Below are 23,682 nucleotides of genomic sequence, written 5' to 3' on the forward strand. Positions count from 1 at the left end.
GGGAGCGACCTACCCGAGGGATTCATGGGATTATGATTTAATTTTTTATAATTGGATTTATCATTCAATTGCCTGTATGCCACAGACATATAGCTCCGTATGTTAAGAATCACAATATTTCCACCTTTATTCGCAGGTTTTATTATAATGTTATTATTGTTTGTCAATTTCTTTAAAGCCAGTCGTTCTTCTTTCGTCAAATGTTCCCGTTGTCCATGATGTCTAGTCTTTTGTAATCTGTTTAGATCCTCCATCACTAATTCAGAAAATATGTCAATTTTGTTACCAGGTGATAAGACTGGACAAAACTTTGATCTTTCTTTAAAATTACTAAATTGATGTTTATTAGTGCCCACTTGCAATTCTCAAAGGACCTCTGCTTCAGTATACTCCTCGTCCGGTAAATCATGATATAAGTCAAACAGAGTTTTCAAATCTGCAATCTGATCAATTTGCAAATCTGTTGTCTTAGAATTATCAGTTAGTACCTCCTCATGATCTAGATCTGTGTTGTTGGAATTTGTAGAATAAAATTTTGCCAATTTTAATTTTCAAATAAATTTATAAATAATAAACCTTTATTTAATAATTGTAGTTCAGATGAAGTTAACTCATAGTCTGAAAGATTTATCACCAAATTTGGCTGATTTTATGTTATTTCTTCTGACTTCTGAGGGGATATTGTCTTTTTCCTATTTCTTTTGGCTCTTCTGGTTTTTCTTTTCTGTTTACCATTTGGTCTGTTTTTCTTCCAGAGCCTCGATTGTAATTTCTTCCTCTGCTCCTCATTTATCGTTGATCCAGATATAATACTTGCATTTCCCTTAAAAAAGTATTCCTACTTGGAGTTTTCATACGTTCCGAAGAGCTTTCCCCTTCACTTACATCTACGTCCCATTCACTGGGAGTATCATCATTACTAGGAACAGTTCTAAAGTCCTTTCGTCGCATATCCAGTTTGAGGCTTTCAAATCTTCTCGCAAAAGTTAAAATCCTACCATATTTATAATCTTTTTCATCCCGTAGGAATTTGTTTTTCTTACGTTCCTGTATTTCACCTTCATATTTCTCCAATTTCCCTTCCATATTTTTTTTCAATAATATTTTATCTTCCTTTTCTTCACTCTTCTCAATCTGTTCCTCCAATTTTTTAATTTGATTATAAATCTCTTCCAAATCAAGTTTAGCATATTTTATGAGAATCCTCATCATATTCAGTGAGCACTGTGTGTTATTCTCTTCCCACTCCTTGAATAGTTCAGAATTTTCTCCTGAATCTGTTAGTATAGTAAATATGCGTAGGCCTCTTGGTATTCAGTGCGCGTCGTTTTTTCTCTTGGCGTGCTTTGAAAATATATATATATATATATATATATATATAGAGAGAGAGAGAGAGAGGCATAGCATATAATTCATACTCATACAAAAACAATATTTTAACAATATAGTTCATATAAATAATTAGCATTAAAAACAACATCAATATATATTATTCTGCATCAATTTATATTAAAAAATTATATCAATTAAAAAAATTAGATAACAGATTTAAAACACTTGCCACACTATCTTACCCCAAAATCCCATCACTCCACAAATACATTAAATTAATAATTAATAACAGAAAAAAATAACAATGCACAAATAAAATTAATTATTATACAAAAAACTTGAAACATTATCTAATGAATTTTCCCAATTATTAAAAACAATTTCATAATTAACACAATCAATTATCTAATTAACTAATTACCTAATGAAGAAATACACTGTGTTTTTTTAATTGTCAGATAAACAAATTAAAACACATTAAAATGCATATTTAATAAAAAAATAAATATTTTAAAAAACTTCCCTTCCTGTTCCTGTATAAACCCAACATCCCAAGAATTTGACATAAAAATAAATAAGAAACATAAACTATATTTACAAATACGAAAGTAACTGAACCACACAAAAAATCGTTAAATATATTTTACATTGAAATAACTTCCAACACAAAAACTAATAAAACTCAACTAATTATTTAGAAAAAACAATATTATTTAAAACTGTAATTTATACACTTAAAAAAGGCTTTAAACGTATGGTATTTCCTGCTTTATAGTGTCTCATGATATTCTCGACATCACAATATTTGTGTCTCATGATAGTGTGGAAATTATATTTTGGCGAAAGACCAGTGGGAAGTAAATTTGTGCCCCCTCACCTCTTTGATGTTGAATGGCAAAAAGCAAACCTTAGGTCAGCTAATAGAGGATACCAGGTATCAATCAAGATCTATGCCAATTACATCCTGCACTGCATCTGCCTGAAAATGGCTCAAAAATCTCAAATTTCGTTGCCAACAGCCCTTTGAAAAAGCACTCTAACTTTGAAGGAATACAAAACTGACATCCTAGAAAATCACTGCCTCTTTAATGTTTACTTTGCCTTTCAAACCTGTGACTCTCACATCGCAAACATTTTAAAATGTGGGGGTTTATTGTGGTGCTAACTTTAATTGTTCCCCTTCAACCAGTGCTATAAGCAAGGTGGAAAGGTGCAGCTCTCCATGCACCAAGAAATACCCCTTCTTCTGCAAACTCTTTACTGGGTTGAACTAAGATGCCTGTTTGTAAGATACATTGACTACTGTACAGTGGTCTATATATTTATCGAAAGAGCAGAGCAGAATAGAAACAAGGCAAGGGCAGGCCATTGGATGGGACTAGTCCAGTGGAGATATGACCACCCCTAAGCAGCCACATAAATACCCCCCTGGCTCCCCGTGGAGTCCCGGATCAGGTGGTAGATGCTTTGATTAGTTCACAAGGCCCAACAGATAAAAGGCTCTGTATACCTACAAAATATGACATTTCAGTACATCACCACCAAGATCCTTCAGTTAGCTTTCTTTCACTGATTCCTCAGTGTCACTTTAAATTACATTTGCATGCTTGCCAACCTTTGTGTGCAATCTCCTGAACTTTGGAACATTTTGCATGTCTTTCTCTTATGCAGAATTAAACAGTGTTGGATCCAGAAAATATCTCAAAATTGAACTACTCAGGATAGCATGTAATTATTTCTTATTAGATTTTTGATTTATAAAGTGCTTAAATTGCCAGAGATCAGAAACCAAAAATAAATAACTTGCAACATAAATATCAAGTACAATGATAAAATGATACACATTGTTTTAATTGAGGTTAATTCAAAACCAGATTCATGTTGATCTAGAGTAAAGACCACAATTTTTAAGAGATGCTGCTTAAGACATTCTTTAAAAAAAAAAAAATTGAGTACCGCTCATTGGTCAGTGACCAAAAATGCCATCTAGGCCAGCGGTTGTTAACCTTTTACATATATGGATCTATTTAAATTACAAATGGAAGGCATGGACCCCCATGCTATGTCTACTATTTGTACATGAACAATAATACAAAAAGAAATATTAGCACGTATGTTCTAGATGAACTTAGCACACCTGTGTTCCTTTGCATGTTTTAATATTAGAGTGAATATACACTGGTACAAGACCCAGGTGGTTTTCACAAATCAACAGGCAATTATCTATATAAGAGCTCTGAGCAGAAGATGTAAGAGTAGTGAATGGATTGATATTGGCTTTGTAAAGACACAGCACCAATCAAGCTTGTTATGGATTGAGCTGTAGACCAGGCATGGTCTTCCTGTTAAAGGGGGACAAATGCAGAGACTTCATAAAAGCTAGAAAACTAGGTGCTCATTATACCAGAGTACGTGCTGGCTTCAGAGACGTGCCTGTGGAATTACTTCAGCTCTGCTGAAGTACCGACATGCCTACTTTCCACTATAATAAGAGGAGATGCTCGGAGTCTGTATGAGCCTGCCCTTGTAAAGCAGTAGATGAGTCAACATACAACTTGGATGGGCCTTTCAGAAGGTCTACCTGTGTAAACATCATAAATCACTGAGATGTTAAACATTAGTTCTCTAGGTGTGCAGATGTGCATGATTTGACAGAAAATCATATGCAATTCAAAAGAGTTCTTGGTCAAATGCGGAGTGGTATTTCACGTTGCAGTGTGCTTAAATGTGTAAAGTGACAGAGCACATTCACAGATGCATTCTCCTAAATTAGCAATCAGCTTCTGACTAAACACATGTTTAAAATGCTTAGGCCATTTTCTTTAAATATTTGTGTTGATTGCAGTCCTTTGCTGAAGTGTCAAAACCTACACAAAGTACTGCCTCCCATAGTATTCTCTCTCTCTCTCGCTATATATATATATATATATATATATATATATATATATATGGATAACAGTTTCATCAAGTAACAATAATACCTACACAAAGTCTAATATATTGCCTCCCATTGTATAATATATATATACTATATATATATTATACAATATATATATATATTATATATATTATTATATAATATATTTATATATGTATATATATATATATACACACATATATTATACAATGGGAGGCAATATAGAAGTAACAATAACAATAATACCTACACAAAGTCTAGTATATTGCCTCCCATTGTATAATATATGTATTATACAATGGGAGGCAATATACTAGACTTTGTATATATTATACGATGGGAGGCAATATACTAGACTTTGTGTAGGTATTATTGTTACTTGATGAAACTGTTATCCTTATAGAAGGAACCACTTTGTACATATATGTGCCTCAGAAGCTTTATGCTGATTGAAAGAAAATAATGTTTACAGGTCATATGGGCCCACGGACCCTCTGAATAGGTGTATGGGTCTGCAGACCCGAAGCAAAGAATCACTGTCTAGGCTTTTCTCCTCAGTTGACTGGACTCTAATGGCTTTGTTATATTTATCTCTGTTTATATTGCTATATAGCTTAACGCTCTAAAGTTAGCGTAAGATGATGCCTGGGTCATTTCAAAATATCTAAATAAATAACTAGGTCACCGAAGGGGATTGCTTAAATCACATTAACAACATTCAATTGAAAAAGCTTTAATGGATTATCCTGCATTTAATTTCCATGAGATAACTGAAAATATTTTACCTTTTACTCAACTACAGAAGGAACGTGCATTTACCACTCTATTGTGCATCTGACAATAGAACCTGGTACTCCACACTGTACTCGATTAAAGAAGACTCAGTTACACACAGCAACCATACTTTCCTCAATCAAACAAGCGATCCCTACAGCATTGACAGTATCAGTGTTCCTCCCCTCCACACACACACAAAGCACAAGCATAAGAAGTGCAATATATCCTCACACACAAGGAACTACCCTGAGCAACTGCACATCCTCACTCAAACACCAGTACAGGTAGAAACAGTACATAGAGAAGTCTCAGCTCAATAAGAACCTGGACATAGGGGCAGTAACTAGGGATATGATAGAAGCTACAGCCCCACCATAATGGATCTCTTGTGTCAGTGAATTAATGCATACACTATACAATGCATTTGTGGCCCCATTGTCAAAGTTTGAAACCTGATGGGTTCACACAGCCTTTCATCCTACAGAGTTAAAAAAAAAAGTGATGGGTTACAATAAATATCTAAAATTCAGTGTTAAAATAGCCATGGATAACTTAGCTTTATGAGTGCACCTATGTATTTCTATGCCGAGAGCTGTGACTGCTGGGTCATATTTTGAAGATGACGTGAATGTTTTCTGCACCTCCATAATGAAAATAGTCTAGCACCACTGAGCATAGGCAGCAGGATGCAATTTCATTCCCTTGCAGCACAAATTAAGAAATGAAGGCAACACACACAAAAACCCACATACACACACTCACACACATGCAGTCCTTTGCTGAAGTGTCAAATTTTGTTAACCCATCCAGTACCTTAGATAAAAGCTTTGTAACCCCTTCTGTTGCTGAAATCATTCACATTCTCCATGTCTTGATCCTGTGGGGATCGTAATACAATGAACAGGATATCCGTCACATTTGTGACAGAGTATTCCCTCTGCCAACATCGAAATCAGGCACTTAGTGCTTGAGCTTCAGTGCACATAATCTTTCAGTGATTTCAACTTCCCAGGACGAGATCATGAAGTAAGCCTTTCTCTATCTGCTACACACCAACAACATAAAACAGTTTGTCACACTACCAGCACACATCAAGGGAAACATTTAGGACTTCATCTGTACAGTGAATACCTGCCATAAACCATGACATATGGAATCAACTGACTACTCAGCCATCAACCTTAACCTTTACTTTTCCAGACTAACCCATAGCGGATGATTGTACCCTTTGAAGCAACAAGCCTACTTATTCAAATCTTCCCTATCAATGCACTCCAAGAGTATCTCAACCCACTTTGAGCCTATACCAAAAACATATGCCAATATAAGCATTGGTAGTATTGAAGTAAAATACCTCACAAGATGTCCAATATTTACTTATTTGTTATGTGAATTTTCAGAATTGGGTGCCAGTGTTGCCTCCACCTTTCAGTATTATTAATGTTCTGTGCATTACTTAGGACAACTAAATTTATAGTCTTTTTTAAGAAAAGCATCAATAAACATTCCTTACAGTTTTGAATCATTACAGACTTTCCAGATGGAAGAAGAACATAAAAGAGAGACAGAACACATTAGTGTTCAAAATGTTAAAGGACTAAAAACATTACAATAGTGACTAAGCAGTTTCAAGATTCACACTTACCACTACTGACACGGGAGTGAGGCTTTGCAAGACTTTGTGTACCATACAGTGTTGTACAATATCATTTGCAAGCACAGCTATTTAAAATGGAGGCTGGAATCACAAAATAATCAAGAAGGTGACAATTGTATTCTTTCACAATAAATTACCACACTCTACTCAAGACTTAATATATGAAGAACAAGCCAAGAACACCATGGTGCCATGGTACTATGAGGAGCTCACTAACAACAAAACATGCCTCAGAATGCTTAAAAAGAAATAAAATGGGTGACATAAATATCCACACCAATGAAACTATCATTTTTATTCTGGAACCATAGCTTGAATGCTAAGGTTACCTACTACACCACCAGTCTCTGGGAAACTTCCAGTAGAGGCAAGCACTTCTGAAGGCCAGCAAGCACTGTGTCATGCTCATGCCAGATCCACCATCACAACACTCCATGGAAAAAGGCACAGCTGTAAACAGCTTTTTAGAGAATATCAACACAATCTTATTGCACATTGATGACACAAAAACACAGCCTGTCGTACCGCAATACCACCTTTAAACACACTCAAATTGACTTGCTTTAGCACCCTGTTATTCAATGATATTTGCAACCTCTTTGATTCTCTGGAAGACACGTCATACGAGTATGACATCTTCTTTGTATTTAATGTGAAACATCTCTGTTGAAGCTCTCAGACTTCTCTTGAACAAAGTCAATGTCTCCCTCTCCCAACGTATCTTCAACAGACTCATTTATGATTGGATAGACCATCCCTCTTTTAAAGAGAACAAATCTTGACCTTGACTTTACAGGACTAAAAACATTACAATAGTGACTAAGCAGTTTCAGGATTCACACTTACCACTACTGACACGGGAGTGAGGCTTTGCAAGACTTTGTGTACCATGCAGTGTTGTACAATATCACTTGCAAGCACAGCTATTTGAAATGGAGGCTGGAATCACAAAAGAATCATGAAGGTGAATTTAATTGTATTCTTTCACAATAAATTCCCACACTCTACTCAAGACTTAATATATGAAGAACAAGCCAAGCACACCATGGTGCCATGGTACTATGAGGAGCTCACTAACAACAAAACATGCCTCAGAATGCTTAAAAAGAAATACAATGGGGGACATAAATATCCACACCAATGAAACTATCATTTTTATTCTGGAACCATAGCGTGAATGCTAAGGTTACCTACTACACCACCAGTCTCTGGGAAACTTCCAGTAGAGGCAAGCACTTCTCAAGGCCAGCAAGCACTGTGTCATGCTCATGCCAGATTCACCATCACAACACTCCATGGAAAAAGGCACAGCTGTAAACAGCTTTTTAGAGGATATCAACACAATCTTATTGCACATTGATGACACAAAAACACAGCCTGTCGTACCGTAATACCACCTTAAAACACACTCAAATTGACTTGCTTTAGCACCCTGTTATTCAATGATATTTGTAACCTCTTTGATTCTCTGGAAGCCACGTCATATGAGTATGACATCTTCTTTGCATTTAATGTGAAACATCTCTGTTGAAGCTCTCAGACTTATCTTGAACAAAGTCAATGTCTCCCTCTCCCAACGTATCTTCAACAGACTCATTTATGATTGGATAGACCATCCCTCTTTAAAAGAGAACAAATCTTGACCTTGACTTTACAGGACTAAAAACATTACAATAGTGACTAAGCAGTTTCAGGATTCACACTTACCACTACTGACACGGGAGTGAGGCTTTGCAAGACTTTGTGTACCATGCAGTGTTGTACAATATCAGTTGCAAGCACAGCTATTTGAAATGGAGGCTGGAATCACAAATGAATCATGAAGGTGAATTTAATTGTATTCTTTCACAATAAATTCCCACACTCTACTCAAGACTTAATATATGAAGAACAAGCCAAGCACACCATGGTGCCATGGTACTATGAGGAGCTCACTAACAACAAAACATGCCTCAGAATGCTTAAAAAGAAATACAATGGGGGACATAAATATCCACACCAATGAAACTATCATTTTTATTCTGGAACCATAGCGTGAATGCTAAGGTTACCTACTACACCACCAGTCTCTGGGAAACTTCCAGTAGAGGCAAGCACTTCTCAAGGCCAGCAAGCACTGTGTCATGCTCATGCCAGATTCACCATCACAACACTCCATGGAAAAAGGCACAGCTGTAAACAGCTTTTTAGAGGATATCAACACAATCTTATTGCACATTGATGACACAAAAACACAGCCTGTCGTACCGTAATACCACCTTAAAACAAACTCAAATTGACTTGCTTTAGCACCCTGTTATTCAATGATATTTGTAACCTCTTTGATTCTCTGGAAGCCACGTCATATGAGTATGACATCTTCTTTGCATTTAATGTGAAACATCACTGTTGAAGCTCTCGGACTTCCCTTGAACAAAGTCAATGTCTCCCTCTCCCAAGGTATCTTCAACAGACTCATTTATGATTGGATAGACCATCCCTCTTTTGAAGAGAACAAATCTTGACCTTGACTTTAAAAACTATTTTCCATTCCACCACCTTTCAGTCCTGAGCAAGATCGTTTAGAAGGCCAAACAAAAAAATATATATAATCATGAGAGTCAACACTGAACATCAAGACAGTCCCCCCCACAACTTGTCGACAGTGCCAAATATCTGGGAGTTTTCATTGGCACAGACCTTAAATTGACAACCCATATTGTCAAGCATATTGTCAAGCAGGTGAACAATGTTTGGCTCCAACTCTCAATACTTCCCAAAGTGAAGCCTCTGTTCCTTGACATAGACTTCAGAACAGCCATCCTGTGAATAGCTTTCACAGTTGAGATAGTCAACAATTGGCTGGAGGTTATTGCAGAGTCTGAGCAATCCCTATAAAGTAGTACCATATGCCTGACTGATTTAAGGACTAAAAACTGTTTGACAGAATCACCAGTACCCTTATTCAACTTCAGTGCCTACTTCTACCCACCTGTATCCTCTTTGCTGTGTCATCATCTAAATGGTAACCTTAAGCACCCCACTGAATGTTTATCCTATACTTTTCCCAGGAGATCATGCTTGTTTTGAGGGATCCTCAAGTCCCAGCATATCTGGTGTTGTTCTCCCAGGAGGTCATAATTCTTTTAAGGTCTTGGCTCTAGGTGGTGCGCATGCACTGTCTCGAACTGAGACATGCTGTACCTACATTGTGGGCTTCAGCCCGCCCATAGGTTTTACATCGGCTGACTCCATCGTTGCTCTCCCATTGTTTTTCACCATTTGTCCATGGCATGCTTGGGTCATGCCTTTTCCTATCCTTACCCCTCCTAGAGAGCAGGGACCAAGTACATTATTTCTCCACTATCCCTCATCTTATGTCCAATGTAGGAACTTTTTTCTTTTGTTTTCAAGCCCTCCTCAGGAGGACAGGGACTTTCATTCACTCTGAGCACCAAGTGTCGTTTTTAGGTTTTACCTGCACTGTCCTTGTTTTGTGCTTATGAAATCTACTGTGTTTAATATAAATCTCAAAATGGTCTTACATACCGTCCTTATTTTCCATTGGTTAGCGTGCTTGCCACTGACTTTTTCTCAGTTTTCATTGGCTGTTGCACACTATTTCCTGTTGTTCTGCATGTTTGCTGTTTTGTTTGCTCTTATCAGTGTCCTAAGGCCCAAGTAATCCTTTTCCTCTGCCAGACTTCTTTGTGAGGCTGCTCAGTTGATGCCGACAAAAGTCAGCGTTCTACAGTAGTGTTCTTGCTCTCCGGTGTGCACCTCTGCTGCATGGCACTTTCTGGACATGCAGCAGCTTGCACTGCTGGTATCGATTTTTATTCTGCTAATTGTGTTTACTTGTTTTTCATTACGGATGAGCACGAGTCTACATGCCACGCCAAAGCTTCACATATTTAAGTACTTGCTGCCCGATAAGTAAGGATTGTGCGGGAGGCTTCATGTGTATGATTTTACTGAGTTACTGGCCGCAGGTACTCCTTTTATCATTTAAATTTCAGCCCTGCACTCGTTGGACAGTGCATGTACCTGAGGTCTCTTTTGTCTGCCTACACCCACCCCCTTCTGCTCCCCCATGCACAGTGCTTGCACTGTGCTTATTTTACTGATTCCGCCACAGAGGTGCCATTTTAGTTTGACATGCACTAGTGGATGGAATCTGGCTCTTCTCTCTGTACAGCGATAAGGCAACGCCTGGGACACCTGCGCCCCATCTTCACATATTTAAGCACTCGTTGACTGATAAGTAAAAGTTGCACTGGAGGCGTTCATGTGTATGGTGTACTGAATTTCTGGCTGCAGGTTCTCTGTTTTAATTTTAATTTCAGTCCTGCACATGTAGAGAGTGCATGTCCCTACAGTCTATTTCGTTGACCTCCGTCGGTTTTTTAATCCACCCTGCCCTCAACCTACCCCCTTCCTGCTCTCCTGTGTTTCTAACCCTACTCATCTCCTTCTCCTCCCACACAAACCTCCCTCACCAGCTTTCCTTTGCTTCTTCATTGCCTACTGTGCGAGGAAGGAGGAGTGAGTTTTTTTCAACACTCGAATACTACATGCTCGTGGGACTTGTAGGATTTCAGCACTGAAGTTAAACTGGGCGTAGTGTTTTCTGACTGTCACTGTTTGAGCATGATTGGGTATAGTACTTTAGGAGCGTGCCGTCTTATAGCTATTAAAGTGTTTACTGGGACACGTATTAGTGTTGAGTTTGATACTTTCACTCTTCAGAGGAGTTGTGCCGCTCATAGTAATGATGCACGTGTAGGGTTGTGCATGTGTAGGTATTCCTGCACCAGTACGGTTAGATTGACACGTGCATGTGTCTCTCTCTGTATTGATTTACCGAGGAATTAAAAATTAATTTGAAGATAGCAGAACGTTAAGGAAAAAAAAATGTGTTTTTAAACAAGGCAGCTCAGACAGCAAGTGCTACTCTGTTCTATGAGCCCTGCTATCTGTACCATGCGCCAGGGGTTATTTGTGCCTTTGGTGTGGGCGACTGGTAATGTTACTTCTGCAATACATTTGTTTATTTTGTTAAGTGGTGCTCTCAATAGTTGGATGTTACTGAAACGGCGCATAAATCATTTTCGCTTCTCGTCTTTAAAGCATCATTTGATCTTGCAAGTGCCCACCATTGTTATGTCTGTTCATAAACAAGGGTTATTTTGACTCTCAGATTCACACATGCTGGGTTTCATCAAGCTGCCAGAGCAAAAGGAAGGATACCCCCATGAGCTATAAAACCCCCTCCCGCATTCTTGCTTGCCTTGTTTTCGGATGTTTCACCAAGACAGCAACATATTAGTGAACCTTGCAGGCAGAATTCTTCCATATTGGGCTCTACAGTTAAGGCTGGCAAGCACTATTTTGTTATGATGCCTCAGGGTGCACACTTTGTCTAGTTTTGTATATTATTGATAAAGAGAAACACAGCCAGTTCTGTAAGCAAAGCGCCATTAACAGCGAGAACATTTTGCACATAGACGTAGCAAGCTGTTCTGGTGTTTTAATGTATGTGATATATAGCTAATGTATTCACAGGGGCTTCCATTTCAGCTGTAGGTTTCTGTCACAAAGCCTAGTTTTCTACACACTTGCCCATAAAAGAAGCTCTTTGTGCGACATTACAATATGCGTAGGCAGCCAGGATTTCAAAATGTTGCCTAGGCTATTGTATTTATGGAGCATACATGCTACACTAGAGATGTGTTGCAGAATTTGTTAAATTACTACCTGTGCATGCCAAATGGTTCCCTTTCGTTTCCTGCTGCAGTTGAAAAAACTCTGTGCCATAGCGAATTTGTGATGTTAGCCTTATTGTATTGTATTGTCTTTGCATTTACATAGCTCTTGATTATCCCTTGTGGTGCCCAACGTGTGTTTAAGGTGGACTACTCTATTTATCATTCACGCTTGCTTTAATTTATATTGCTCAACTGCACACCAAGCTAAAACGTACAAAACAAACCTTATTATTAATCACATGAGCAAAACCTAAAGCGTTTACCAATGCTTGTTTTTTTCTTTTACCCCATGCGCAGGCTGGTCTTCGTTTCCAAGCCCTCTTTAGGAGCGCTGGTGTTTACATGTGCTCTGAGCACCGTTTTTATTTTTTTCGTTTACCCCGTGCCCACACTGCTGCCTGTCTCCTTGTGACCTGAGGGGTGGCTAGTGTGCTCTCTGCAGCTGTGTCTCACAGTCAGTATGTAGGCACTGCAGTCCTAATATTCAGGTGTTCTAAACTTGTTCTCTATTAGACCCCCACAAGACAATGGCCGGTAGCATTTAACTGGTCTGCGAGCAAGTAAAGAATGCAATTCAATAGCATTTAATAAGCGTAAAGTATTTTTCTTCCCTACAGCAAGCACACACATTGACTTGAAACTGAACTGTGTGCTTGATTTTCACATTGATGACATTAAATAATAAGCATGATACAAGTATTAAATGTAACTATTGATTTACATTACTAGGCTTTTAGTGTTCACTGCTGTTTATGCTTTGTTCCACTCTCCATACATACCTGGCACATATGAATGTCTGCGGAACCTACTGCTTGTGAAATCCTCCTCTAAGTTCTATCCACATTCATTAGTAATCTCGGGTTCTTTCCGGCCTCTTTCTAACGGCCATTAGCCTTTTTTTCTCATTGATGCCTGGAGTGCTGCATTCTACTGTGTGCAGGAGACAGCTGCTTGGAGGGAGGTAGAGCACTAAAGCTTGCCGTGCCTTTCAAGACCTCCCCCCCCACCTGTACATGTCGTCCTTAGGGCCCCAATTCTGAATCTTCATATCACCTTTTTAATTTTTATGCCTGTCTTTACCTCAGTTTAATTACATTTGCATTTCCTTGTTTCCGATTTATTTTGCAACTTGAAGTGAAGACTCGTGGTACTTATATAGCGGGTGCAACAGCACGCACTGGGCCGCGGCGACTGGGTCGCCCCTCACACTCAAATGCTTTACTAATAATGATTAGTGTGACTTGACTGAGCTAAGTAAAAGACTTAGGGGGTTATTACAACTTTGGAGGCGGTGTTAATCCGTCCCAAATGTGACGGATATACCACCAGCCGTATTACGAGTTCCATAGGATACAAAGTTGTAATAACCCCCTTATTTGTTTATAAATGAAGACGTGAGCTGTGACTTTTTGAATACAGCTCCTCAGCCCTGGCTGTGACCACAATGCTATGTATACCTCAGTCACAGCCTCTTGTTTCCTAAGTCTTGCCATATCATTATCATGCCTGGGTGGTGCTGACTATGGTGGCCGGGGTCCAAGTCAGCTGACTCTATAATTTATGAATATAGGAAGGCTGAAGCAGCTGAGATCCATGTTCAGACGCGCCTCACATCCTGTTACTTGACGTGGATGACCTGTGGCACCACATGGGACAGAACAACCTAGAGTTCCATAATGCTCCTCTCACAGTTCGATCAGATTACCAGGGCACTAGAACCCATATTTATACTTTTTTAGAACTGCATTTGCTTTATTTTTTGACACAATAGCGGTGCAAACTTACAGGAACTTTTTATACTAAAAAAGTATAAATATGTGCCTAGGTGCTTCCGTTTCTGGTGCTTTACAGCAGTTTAAAATCTTAAAGTTTTGCGTTGCTCAAATGGATGTAATTTCTGATTTTATATGCTTCCCTTGTCTTCATTGCTTGAATTTGCTTACGAGAGAGTGTCACTCATAGTCATTGAGATGTCACTCATAATTATACTGAAATTATGAATATGTCACACTTAGCAATCTAAAACCTTGGCAACTATGCACATGCCACATACATTTTTCTCCAATGTTGGTATTTTCTCTTCAAATTTGGAACATGCTCTAGGGGCCAGATGTACAAAGCCCTTTTGCATTTCTTAACGGTCCGAATCAGTATTTTGGGCCATTAAGAAATGCAAAACGGCCTTTAATGATGTACAAAGGCCTCTTGGAAACCGCAAATTGCAATTTATACTCAGTTGAAATCGCAATTTGCTATCTCCAGAATAGGAAATTGCAAATAGAGATTACTTATTTGAGATTCCTATTCAGATGTACAAAGCATTTCCTAAATGTGATTTGGACATTTAGGAAATGTAATTACCATCGACTTGAAGTTGATGGTAACCCTGTGCAATTTTAAAAAAGCCCCCAAAATGCTTTTTTTAAAAATTGCAATAGAGCACACTCATGCTCCTTGGGCACATGTGTGTGCTAAATGTACACCACTATTTTTGGGGTGCACCAAGGGGGGCATTTTGCCCATTGCCATTCTTGGTTTTGCATTTCCCAAATAGCAATTTCCTAATAGGAAATCACTATTTGATAAATGCAAAACTGGCCTATTGACACAAATGCAATGTGAATCCTTATTTATGATTTCCTAACAGCGATTCCTACTCTGTAGGAATCGCTGTTAGGAAATCGGTATCTGTACATATCATTTTGCATTTCCTCAATGGCTATTTCTATGAAGTCACAATTTAGGAAATCCAAAATTGCATTTTAGTACATCTAGCCCCAGGTTCTATGTGGGCTGCCACCTGCATTTGTCTCGTCCTTCCCTGGATGGCACTGTAGATCTTGTAAATGCATATTTTGTACATTGCCGAAGTAGCTTGGAAATCAAAACTTGCAAATTGAGTACATATCACACTTTATTATATTTCAATTTCCTATTGCGCTGCTGACCTTACAAGCCCAAATAATGATATAATTTTATTTTACAGATGTGTAATATTTATATTTTTCTTTTTGGTTTTCTTTTTTTTTTCTTTTTTTATTAATACAGACATGTACTTTTGGTTAAACCCTGGTACATGTGAGTAATCTGTTGCATTTTCCCTCGATTCTTCCAAATACCTAATCGAAACAAAATGTATTTGTTTATATGCTCTGTGCCCGATTTGAGTGCTTGTCAGGGGTAGTAAGCTCACATTTAATATTGAACCTAAAGATGTCTCTGATCAACTTGCGTCCAAAATCGTATTAAACACATGCTTTTGTTAATAATATAAAACATTTTGCAACATTGTATTAGAAACACATTGTTTCATACACTATGATGCTTTATATACACCAGGCCCAGACCCAGTGGTTTATTACAAAAGGTGTTCCCCTGGCCTCAGGGTCTTACGAACAAATGGAGAGCATTTTGCTTTTTGACCTGCTGAAGCCACAGCCATGCATCTGGCCCAGAAGGTGAAAATAAGGAAATATGCATACATTAAATTACCATCATTAACATACCTAATGGACGTCTCTCTCCATTTAAAATGCAAATTCACTGAAATCCTCCTTATCCCTGCTCAATGTCTTTCTTTCACTTAAAGCAAGAAAGCCAATAGGTCTCGACAATCTGAGAGCTGTAGTCATTGGCAAGGTTAATGCATTTGTGTATATTAATAAAAACAGCCCTAGAGCCGTACACAAATACATTTTCATTGCCAATGGCTGTAGCTGTCGGATTGACGGTTTGCCAAGACCTAATGGCTTTGCCAGTACTTGTTAAATAATTGTTACTGTCAGATCTTTCTCTGAATGCATCATATTCTTTCCTAGTGAGATTTGTATTGAAATTGGTTACCCTAAATCCTCAGGATGTATCCTTTTCTTCTGTTTTTTGGCAACCCATCGATGTTCCCAGAAATATTGTGTCTGTCTGCAGTATTCTATAATTCTTTATGGAGGGCTCACTTCAATGGAGTTTGCCCAACCTTAATTTCAGTGATGTCCTGTGGACCTCTATGGGGATATCCCTCTTCCCATGGAGTACAATTACTCTCCTGATGTTTATGCTGTTGGACTGTTGGCACTGCAAGTTTTGGCAAATGGCCCAGTGTATTCTGTTTATATATCTGTAATATACATATAATTATGTTTGTTTTCAAAGGGGCCTGATTTTGGCTATGTAACAAGAGAACCAAGAAATTCCTTTGAGGTCAGCAGCCTGGACTCCTTTGGTAACCTGGAAGTGAGCCCCCCAGTGACAGTCAGAGAGAAGGCGTATCCGCTGGGGAGGATTCTTATTGGAAGCATTACTCTCTCGTACGTAAAACTGTATTTTCCTCACACTGCCAAGTCTGAATCTGAATTAGAGCAAACCCACTGAACCTGTTGAGTTCTCTGGCTTGGAAATAGGCACTTACACCTCCTAGGGATTGCGAGGCATGAAAAAGGTCCACCCATGTAAAAACGTGTGAAGCCACAGCCAGTTACATTTACTTACATTTCAGGTATTTTTAAAACTAATTCATACTTTAGCATTACATTTTCAGATATTTGTAAAGTTCTAATTGATGAACTCATTTTATTTTTTTTAATCAGGCCATATCTCCTTAATCTGCCATTCACTTTCACAGCAAACTATCAAAGCATACCTTAATTTTACCATTTAAAATGCTTGTGTTTTTTTTCTTTTTAAAATGAATTGACCTCAGTCAGTGTGAACACTGCATCTTACTTGAGTGTTTTCAACAAACTGTGGGGGCTTTAGTGAGAATGTAGAAAGGTCAAAGCAGATGAGAATTCAAAGACAGTGGCTTAAGATTTGCTGATTTTTATGCCTGGGTGCTCCTACCTTCTTTTGTTGCAGGGTGTGTGCCTATGCCCTTTTTTGTTGTGAGATTCATGTAAATTGAAAACAACCAAAGTAAAAATATTTTTTTTACAAAAATTGTGGATTTAAGGTCAAAATAGAATGTTTTGTTGTGAGAGGCATTAGAAACATCTAATATGGTCAATCACTAGTGAGAAATTGGTAAATAACTTATGCTGCCCATATATAGAGCAATATATCTTTGATCCATTTCAGATGCACAGTAGAGAGGGATTTCAGTTTGAGAATATTGTGCTATTTATCACAGAACATTAAGGCCCATATTTGTACTTTTTGACGCAAAACTGCACTAACGCAGTTTTGCGTCAAAAAAATTAGCGCCGGCTAACGCCATTCTGAAGCGCCATGCAGGCGCCGTATTTATTGAATGACGTTAGCCGGCATTAGCCGCCGGCGCCGTCTGGTGTGCGTTAAAAAAAACGACGTACACCAGGCAGCGCCGGCGTAGGGGGAAATGGGGCTTGGGCGTCAAGAAATGGGGCAAGTCAGGTTGAGGCAATTTTTTCGCCTCAACCCGATTTGCGCCATTTTTTTTTCAATCCCAACCCCCATAGAAATGACTCCTGTCTTAGCAAAGACAGAAGTCATGCCCCCTTGCCCAATGGCCATGCCCAGGGGACTTATGTCCCCTGGGCATGGTCATTGGGCATAGTGGCATGTAGGGGGGCACAAATCAGGCCCCCCTATGCCACTATTTTTTTTTTTTAAAACACTTACCTGAACTTACCTTAATGTCCCTGGGATGGGTCCCTCAAGCCTTGGGTGTCCTCCTGGGGTGGGCATGGGTGACAGGGGGGGTCCCTGGGGGCATGGGAGGGCACCTTCAGAGCCCACAGGCCCCTTAACACAGGCGCTAAAAAACGGCGCAAAAGCGGCCGTACGTCATTTTTTTTGACCCGCCCACTCCCGGGCGTGATTTTTGCCCGGGAGTATAAATCCGACGCACATGCCTCGGAGTCAATTTTTTAGACGGGAACGCCTACCTTGCATATAATTAACGCAAAGTAGGTGTCCACGCTAAAAAATGACGCTAACTCCATGGACTTTGGCGCTAGACGCGTCTAACGCCAAAGTATAAATATGGAGTTAGTTTTGCGTCGAAATTGCGTCAAAAAAAACGACGCAATTCCGGCGCAAACGGAGTATAAATATGCCCCTAAGCCCCTTAATATGAGGTGGCCAGAATAGGGAGTGGTATTTATTTCTCCCGGTACCCATAGCAAATACCTATTAGTGAAGCAATTTCTGAGGTATTTAACAGATACGGCAAATGTCTACTTTTCCATATTGGGTAATGGGACAAGATTCATAATATCTGAATTCAACATTTATATTGACAACATGTTTTCTGTTTTACTTGGCCTTTTCCCTCACTTGGTTTCATCTGTTGAAATCTGCCAGGGGAAAATAATGGAGTATGATAATTCTTCGCCAACCAAACAATGACAGAAGACTACGAAAACTCCAGTTGATTATAAATTATAAAACTGTGCCTCTATGGCATCAGATTCAGGGACTTACAGATGACAGATATGTGCTATACAGATCCCGGCAACATAACATTTATTGTGTCTAGAATATGTAATATTTTGAATAGACAATGCAGATTCTTTCACAATAACAAATATTTTTCTAGAGATAAATTTTCAAACATAGGGAAAATTCTACTCAATATTATTCGACTTGTATGTGAGTTCTTCTGCCATGGTTCCCTTTTGGCTTTTGGTCCAAGGTAATGTAAATACTCTTATATAATCCTGGTCTTTGAAGAGTAAAACTCACATAGCCCTAGAAACGACATGAAGCCCACACCTTCCAGAGGTCTGTCAATCAGAAAATTCTCTACATAAACTGTTCTTGTTAACATCATGAACAACAGTTTTACCCAATAAGATGAGCACAGTATCACCATAATCATCGCCGTGATTTGTACTACACATAGCTGCCACTTATGTGACTTCCTGACCTTTTACCTTATCTGAACAATTTGCAAAACAGAGCATGCGTCTGGAAGAGGTGGCAACGGTGTTCTACAAGAGTAGTGTTTACAAGAGTAGCATTTGCTTCCTTTCCTGATGTCATGGCATGTTCTTTAATATCGCCGTAGGAAGCATGCCACTTTTACGTAAGCATATTGGTGTTTAAAGATTATTTAAAAAAATATTGTTTGCTTTTGTGAAGGATAGAATATCAGTGGTGGGGTTGTGAAATCGACCAACATTAGTTTTTAGGTTTCACCTGCAGGGCACAAGCTTGTATGCTGTGCTTGTGAAGTCTTTTGTTAATAAAACAGAACAGTGCTTAGAACCCACCCCTTACTTACTTGAACTTAGCTGGCTACCTAACTCCTCAGGTACTTTTTAAAAATGTATGAACAAGCACTCCATCTGCACTCCCGCTCTCCTCCCACTATCAGTTTTGTTTATATTTGTAGATATTCGCCCCCGTGGGCTTCGATGGTGCTTAAACTCCGTTGCCTGATTGGTGTTGGCAGCTGTGCTTGTGTTGTTAGGAGACACCAGCTATTTGCTGAGCAATCTATCCATCAGTGGCGGCCAGCTCATATTTACAATAGGTAGGTGGGAGGGGGGATACTATAAAAATTAAATAAAAAAAGGCACCTACCTGTCGAAGATCTTATCTTCTTGTGTTGCCTCTCCCAGCTCCGACGCGTGACGGTCAGGGGATCCAGGAAACTGTACAAGCCAATCCTGATGCTGGTTTCATGCTGGTAACTAGCAAGAAACCAGCATCAGGATTGGTGGGAGCAGGCTCTCTCAGTGCTCACCAGAGCACTGGAGGCCTGTGCCTTCTCTAGCCCAGCGGTCTTAAGATAGCTTGGTTAGAGATATTTAAAGAGCGTATGTCAGAATCACTGTCGCAAGATGGCTGGCCAGAGGAACATGCACACTTTAGACAAATGCACTCAGACAACTTTAGACAACTGCCACTCAGCAGCAATTGCCACGGCCCATCCGGACACTCGGTTCAGGGCAGGGCGCTGCAAAATAAAATGGTAATAAACAAGATTTATTACCATTTTATTTTTTCATTATTGGGGGCATTCTTTTGGCGGAGCAACCCTCTCCTGCCGAATTGGAGGGGCCGCCCCTGGCTCTCTTGTACTTTCTTGAAACTGCGGCATATGGGTAGGTTGCCTATGGCGTCCTCTTGGTGTATACTGTCATTTGCAGACTTGGCAGCCAGATTGAAACTGGGTGTTTAAGTACTTGCACATTGAGCTCAAATCCGTATTGAAAGTTCCTTGTGGACAAATCTCGATTAAGAAATCTTAAGGGAGCTTGATGAACATTATGAGTAATTATGGGCTGCCACTCATGCTTTTTTTTGCGCCGGCCATTTTTTCCTGGGCTTCTCAGGCATCAAGCTTCTGCCTTCCTGTCCGCACACTGCCTCTCGCAGTTTCCTTGTGAGAATACTGCTCCTCGCATGTGCCCCACACAGCCTGCTGGATGTAGCGGCATAACACTGAGCAAGGTAAAACTCACAAAGGTGCTGAAAGTGCTGAAGCACTGAGATGTCAGATGCTGTTTCTGAAATTTTCACTTGCACTCTGAGAGTGCATTTTATTGCAGTGCTTCTCCTCACCCCTACTTTCTGTACTTGTTTGTACTTTTGATCATCTCTCCGGCCACTGAAAACCACCTGCTCCTACTCCGTCCCCAATCCCTTTGCTGTAACATGCACTGACATATTGAGAAGCAAGGCTGTGCCTGAATTTGTAATCTGGTAGACACAATGCGCATCATATACTTCTTGAGCCTGCAGCATAGTTAAGGACAGGGTCATGTCCCGCAGTACTGCACAACAGACTCTGTAAAAAAGACCTTTATCCAAAAGGAGCGGCTTATGCGCCCCTTGGTAGCTGTGCAAAAATCACAACCAAGATATGAGCTTCCTCATAGGCTTACACCTATGGAACTCAAACCCCACACACTGTCCTCGCACTACTTAGAACTGCAGATAGGGGCACACGTGCTCTGATTATGTGTCGGTCATTTACGTTAAGTTAAGACCCTTTGGCTCGTCTCTCTGGTGCCAGCTCTCGCCATCGGATATGTGAGCAGTGTGTGTGTAGAGGCACAGTTTGCTTCCACACCCTGCATCCTGCCTGTCTCTCATAACTTCCCTCCACCAGGTCTCACAACCTCTCCACTGGTAGAAGCAGAGGTTCGGGTCTGGCCTCCAACTTATCCCCTGAACAAGCATTCAAGCATCTCAGATTAGTTTATGAAAATCTGGATTATTTCTTAATTCAGTAGCCAGCTGCAATTTATCATTTCTAGACAGCACATTGCAGAAATGGAGCTCAAGGATGTTGCTGCGTCATTCTGTGCAGCCTCACTTAAGGGTTCACCTACAATGTATCAATTTGACAGTCATTGGTTTTTTTGGACACTTTTCTAAAATGAGCCTGATTCATAAAAAATAAAAGCCATGAGAAATTAATGCAAGCAAATATTAAAGATGAAAGTGAAGTGCCATATTCATACTTCAACCCCTAGTTACTATGCTAAGGTATAACATATCTGCTATTTGCAGTTCGTAATACATTTGGAAGAAGTGGTAAGAATAATACAAGATGGCTCTATGTTGGCATTTCTAGTCAGCCCAAACCATGTAATGTATGCAACATGTAAAAAGATATTGACAGAGCCAACCTGTTGACTTTGATAATCCTTGTTAATTGTCTCAGCATCGAATGTGAAGCCAATAAATGGTGCAGATTGAACCAAAATTGCTGCTAGCACATTCATTTGAAGGTGTTTGGACCCGAGACTCAAATTATTTTACTCCTCTCTATATGACCCAACAAGGACTCTGGTCCACTACTTAGACCCATTTCGTACCTGATTCGAGAACATCCTGAATAAAGGAACAGCAGAACTCTTTCTGAAGATTTGGGAACTCTGATGGTTTAAAATGCATTTTGAATAAAGACTGAATGGGTCTAACCAGCTGCTGCAATCTGGAACTGCTGAGAGCACCACATCTAACTCCATTTCTATGTGTTACTGAAACCATAGTGATATTTTAAGTAGAAAGTTTTTATTTTATTTTCTTTGGATCCCATCAGATGGTTGAACTGTGCATGCTATCCCCTTAGAATAGTTCACCTCTTGATAAGCACCTATAAATTCCTGCAATCATTTTGGTGTGTCCAGCCCAAAGCCAGGCCCCTCCTGTCAGTAATTAAGGGTAAGATACATTGGCACAGGACTCACAAAATTATTTAATAAAAACGTGTTTCTTCCTGCTTGCTTCTATCAAAAATTGAAATTCTATTCCTGAATGTTAAATTACATTACATTTGCCCCAATACCTTTTTTATGTGAAGGCCTGCATACAAAAATGGAATTCATTTGGGGTGCCAACATTCGAGAATTGCCTTTTAAAACTCAACCACATTGATTGTAGACCCTTACTCAGCTAACCTCAGTGTCATTCAAAATGCAGTGACATCAGCAACACCCTTCATCAAGCTTCATGACTTCAGCTGGAGCTGGACTTAAGCAGGGAATGTGCCTGGAGCCACCTGAGCATAGAAGATCCGCAGTACAGATTCGATAGATAAATAAATAAATACATTTTTGGAAGGGATGCTGAAAGACAACATAACAGCCAGTCCTATGTAATTACTGATATTTATATACCTGCAACCTAGCTGGGGAGCAGTGGAGCGCTGCCCATTATGTGGGATGTTGGGAGATAATCAAGATTGTTTACATCAAGTAGAAGTTACATATTTACTTTCCGCATTTTTGGGAGAGGAAGAGTAGGTCATTTGCTCTTAATTATGCAATATTAAGTGATGAGCAAAGGTCGTGATTTAAGCCTACGCCCCCAGGTGCTAAAGTCAGCTGCCATAGACGCTGGGTAACATCTCATCCAGCGCTACGCTTTTTTTAAACAGCTAGTGATGTTTTGATAACAGTTTAAAATGCCTTATTGACAGTGCTGGAAGTGGCGAAAGCTAGTGGAAATAAAGCCTGATAAAGCAATGTCTTTTTGTTTCTTTAAAATATTTGTAATTCTGAGGAATCACCAGAAGGATTACATAGGTTTAATCCTTCACTTAGTGTGATGGTGCTATTGTTGTAGAAGAAGCAGTACAACCCTCAGGTTTGCACTTGACAGCCTGTTGATCTCTAGGGCTGCATTGGGGAAGGCATTAGAACAGGCTGTTGGTTGTACAAGGCAGGTGCACATTTTATGAAATCCACATAGGGCAGTTAAATAGCTTTGTTTAAGTGAAAGATTCATCCATGTTTTCCTCCTAAGGATTTGCGGTTTCATAGGGGAACCTCAAAGTTCGGACATGGGATGATGAGTTACAGCTGAATGATGTACCAAAA

General features: G+C 39.4%; 1 protein-coding gene across 1 annotated transcript in view; it reads left to right on the forward strand.

The window, feature by feature from the left end:
* Nucleotides 1-23,682, forward strand: part of LOC138300898 (protein-arginine deiminase type-3-like) — a 624,978-nt gene that overhangs the window by 387,952 nt on the left and 213,344 nt on the right. The window contains exon 11 of the mRNA XM_069240758.1: nucleotides 16,580-16,734. Within this exon, the coding sequence (XP_069096859.1) occupies nucleotides 16,580-16,734 (155 nt within the window). The remainder of the gene's footprint in view (nucleotides 1-16,579; nucleotides 16,735-23,682) is intronic.

This window comes from Pleurodeles waltl, chromosome 6 (genome assembly GCF_031143425.1).
Source record: "Pleurodeles waltl isolate 20211129_DDA chromosome 6, aPleWal1.hap1.20221129, whole genome shotgun sequence".
In the NCBI taxonomy this organism is placed as follows: domain Eukaryota; kingdom Metazoa; phylum Chordata; class Amphibia; order Caudata; family Salamandridae; genus Pleurodeles; species Pleurodeles waltl.